We start from the raw sequence: 4,179 nt of genomic DNA, 5'->3' as shown, positions 1-4,179 counted from the left end.
GTGGCCATCCCCCCGGGGGGTGATTTATCACTTTCTGTCTCTGTCTGGTGAGCGCACGTGCCCTATAGAAAAAACTTCTCCAAAAAGGAAAAAGAAGAGTGCTGGACATTTAAAATCATAGTAATAAGGGGTTTATTTATGAAAATCAAAATTTTAAACCTCAGTCTTTAAGTGCATTTTTAATGTGGCCATCCATATGTGGATCCTCTGTCCTTAGACATAATACAGAAATGTCATAATGGTATTTTTAGTATTGTAATTTCTCTTAAGTTCAACTATCCCATGACTCAAAACTTCAAATTTCCCACAAAAAATTATGCTCCTCATAGGTTATTTGGTACAAAGATGGCTTCCCACACATTTGAAGAGCTGCCTTGACTGTCCAGCTCTCTTGCTGCAGAACAGCAGTGAACATAAAAAAAACAAAGGACTGAGATCCTTTTACCTCTCAACCATTCTCCTATCAAAGAATAAAACTGTTGGGGCCGGCAGGTGGCATGGTGGTTAGGGGCGCTGGACTCCCACATGGCTGACCGTGGTTTGAGTCCCAGACCTGGCAGCTTACTTTCTCACTTTCCCTCTCTCTCTCTCTGCCTCTCTCTCTCTGTCCCTCTCTGATAAAATTAAAATGAGTAAAGTTATATAAAATCAGTCTAAAAAATTTATAAAAAAAATAAATAAAAATAAAAAAACTGTTGAAAAACTAACAGGCTTGGCAGAAAAGCCTTAGTTCGTAACAACATTTGTTCTTCTCTCTTATGGACTATGTTCTTCACCTTCTTTTTACTTTATGTTTGTTCTTTTTAATAATGTTAAGATGACTTTCCAGTGTAAATTAAAGAGACCTGTGACTGAAGGTATCTATAACTTTATAAATCCCAAGGTGGGTCAAATTTCACATGACTCTTTATGTGACAAGTGATGATCTGATCACAGAAATTTTTTTCACAGTAATGACAATTTTGTGATAACTCTTCAGTATGAATTCTAAATGGCAAGACTTTTCTTTTTGCTAAAGGCTGTCATTGGTAGTTACATTCCAAAAGTGTTTCCCTATCTTGAGTTCTCTGATGTTGATGGAAATAGATCCACTGGTGAAATACCTTTTCATATTTTGCTCAGGTGTGAAACCTTCTCTGATGAGTGGCAAGTGAGCAGTAGCTGGAGACTTCCTCATATGCACTGCATTCACAGGGATTCTCTCCAATGTGATTGCTCATGTGTTAAGGCATTCCAACATTCTTTGCACTCAAAGTGTTTTTTTTTTTTTTTTAATCAAAACTGGGTCCCATTACAAAAGACAAAAGAAGACCAGATAGCAAAGGCCTTTCTCTTATTAATTGCAGTGACAGGATTCCTCTCAAGTATGGATCCGCTGGTGCTGCAGGAGGTGTGACCTACGTTTGAAGGCTTTTCCACACTCAGTGCACTTATATGGCATCTCCCCAGTGTGGATGACAGAGTGCTGAATGAGGTACGTGCTCCGGTGAAAGGCTTTCCCACACTGGGTGCATTCATAGGGCTTCTCTCCAGTATGAATCCGCTGGTGCTGCACGAGTTCTGAGCTGCATCTGAAGGCCTTTCCACACTCCATACAATCATAAGGCTTCTCTCCAGTATGGATGATGTAGTGCTGAATGAGGTGTGCTCTATTGCTAAAGGCTTTCTCACATTCTTTGCACTCGAAGGGTTTTTCTCCAGTGTGAGTCCTATTGTGGCGAATAAAAGTAGAGCGGTGGGTGAAAGCCTTTCGACACTGAGTGCACTCATAAGGTTTCTCTCCAGTGTGAATTGGATGGTGCTGCATGAGGTAGGACCTGCGTTTGAAGGCCTTCCCACACTCGACACACTTGTACGGCTTCTCCCCAGTGTGAATGAGGTAGTGCCGGATGAGGGTGGAGCTCTGGCTAAAGGCTTTTCCACAGGCATTGCATTCATAGGGTTTCATGCCAGTGTGAACCCGCTGATGTCGAACAAGATACCACCTCCTGCTGAAACTTTTGCCACACTGCTTGCATTTGTAAGGGTTGGTCCCAGAACGAATCAGGTTGTCCTTCCCTGGTTGCTGTGAGCCCTGTTCATGGAGAACACTTCCTGGAGAGCCTCGCTCCTGGAGCACTCTGGAGCACAAATTATCATCTGTCCTGAAACCATTATCTTCAAGGCTCATTTTCTCAGGATGGGGCTTCTCATGAGGGTCTGTCTCAGGTCTCATTTGGCATTTCTGCATTTCCAAAAGCCCTTTCTGCTCTCTAGATTTCCCCAATTGGGAGCCCCATGAAGATCTCTGAGTCAGGCTTTCCTGGAGTAAAGATCCCTCAGACAAGACCAATAGACAAGTAGTTGGCTCTCTGGGCTGAAGTTGTGCTCTCTCACCTGAAGTGAATTCAACACACAGAGGACTTTTAGTGATGTAATAAAGAAGTAACAAGACAAACACTTCAATGGGAAAATGAAGATAGTATCTATGATAGATGCTGTAGTGTTTATATCTCTATAACCACGGATTCCCAATTATTTTTTGGTCCATGCACCCTTGATACCATTGAAGGGAAATTCTAGAACAGGCTAGATCAGGGGATGGAGGATCTGGAGTAGAATTCCCTCTTCATAGTCAGAAAAGGGAAGGGAGAATAAAGGTTTGATAACACTGTCTAGAGGGCATTTGCTCCAACAATTGATATCTCTTTGTGCTATGAGTATTGGGAAATGGCAGCTAACAAGACTGGGAGGAAAATGAGATCATGGAAGGCTTCCTAGAGGGAGTATCTCATGAGCTGAGTCCTACAGGAGAAGAGCAGTTGCCAGATAGAGGAGGTAGGCACTGGGTTGAAGGTGAGGAAGGAAGCCTATGTAGATTCATCCTTAGCAAGTACTTAAGAGTAAAAAGAAAAGGGAAGCAGATGCCTGGTGAGGCCAACATGAGAGTTAGGGAAATAATGGGAAGATTTTACCATAAAAGGAAGAGGCAGCCACACGGGAACAACAGTACAAAAGATCAAGCATGGTAAACAGTACAAAAGGTCAAGCACGATAAGGTCTGACAAGTTTTCTTTTCTTTTTTTTTTTAAGAATTATTTATTTAATTTATTTATTCATCTATTTTAATTTGACCAGAAAGAGACAGTGTGAGAGAAGGAGAAAGCAAGCCACTATGTCCAGGACTCGAACCACAGTCGGCCATGTGGGAGTGTCCAGCGCCTTAGCCACCATGCCACCTGCTGGTCCCGGTTTGATAAGTTTTTATTGCATCAAGAGGTCTATTGCACTGTGGTCAAGTGAGGGCATGGAGACAGAATGACTCAGTTTTAATCAACCCTCTATCAAATGAGCTGACACTGGATGGGTTACTATCTTCAGTAAGTCTCAATTTGCTCAACTCTGGACCAGGGGACTGTTTCTCAAGCTGTGATGCGGGTCGTTAGAGGCAGAAACGCCTATAAAGTACCCAGCACAGCCCAACCTGGCACTAGTATTCACTACACTGTGGACCATTATCCTAACTGTTATTCTCACTATTGCTCTGGGCAATCAGGATGACAGCAGTTAACCTCAGCAAGAACAATTTCAGCGTTGGCTTCTGAGGAATCTTACTACTGTGCCTCAAAGGGCAAGGTGGTCAGGAGGCACATTTAGGAGGACCTAGAGTAATGGTACTCTCATTCTGGCAGGTGAAAATGGGAAATAGTACATCCACTCTGGAAAAATATCTGGCAATCTGACTTTCAGCTGAGCCTGGACTTATCTCGCAACTCAACCATAGCTTGCCTAATTAGGTATAAACACACAACAGAAATGAATGTAAATATTACAGAAAACATCATAGCAGCATCCTTAATAATATCCAAACCATGTAAATAATATAAATGTCAATCAACAGGAGAATATAAACATATCCTGATATTCTCACAAAATGTTTTGGTGCTTGGTATACAAGATGAACTGAGCAGAAGAAGAAATACACAACAGAGAAAATCTGAGGTTCCAATAATACTCATTCATGACCAATCAAAACTAATCCATAGTGGCCAATCAGTGGTATGGTAGTTAAGGCACTGAATCCCACAAAGCTGATGGTGTGGTTCAAGTTCCAGGCCTGGTGGCTTGAAAAATCTCCAGGGCATGTGTGCATGCATGTCCAAAACCTCAAGAGGAGAATGGAGAAGGGATTGTGGCATG

At 42.2% G+C, this 4,179-nt stretch overlaps 1 protein-coding gene across 1 annotated transcript in view; it reads right to left on the bottom strand.

Annotated features, from left to right (window-relative positions):
• Positions 1-654: 654 nt before the first annotated feature.
• ZNF550 (zinc finger protein 550) overlaps positions 655-4,179 on the bottom strand; it is a 9,091-nt gene continuing 5,566 nt past the window's right edge. Inside the window, exon 3 of the mRNA XM_014583534.2 lies at positions 655-2,376. Coding sequence (XP_014439020.1) covers positions 1,361-2,376 — 1,016 coding nt within the window. The 3' untranslated portion in view covers positions 655-1,360. The remainder of the gene's footprint in view (positions 2,377-4,179) is intronic.

Source organism: Tupaia chinensis, unplaced genomic scaffold (genome assembly GCF_000334495.1).
Source record: "Tupaia chinensis unplaced genomic scaffold, TupChi_1.0 Scaffold144336_1, whole genome shotgun sequence".
Lineage (NCBI taxonomy): Eukaryota > Metazoa > Chordata > Mammalia > Scandentia > Tupaiidae > Tupaia > Tupaia belangeri.
Note: the sequence above shows the minus strand (reverse complement) of the source record. Positions and strands in the feature narration are given on the sequence as shown.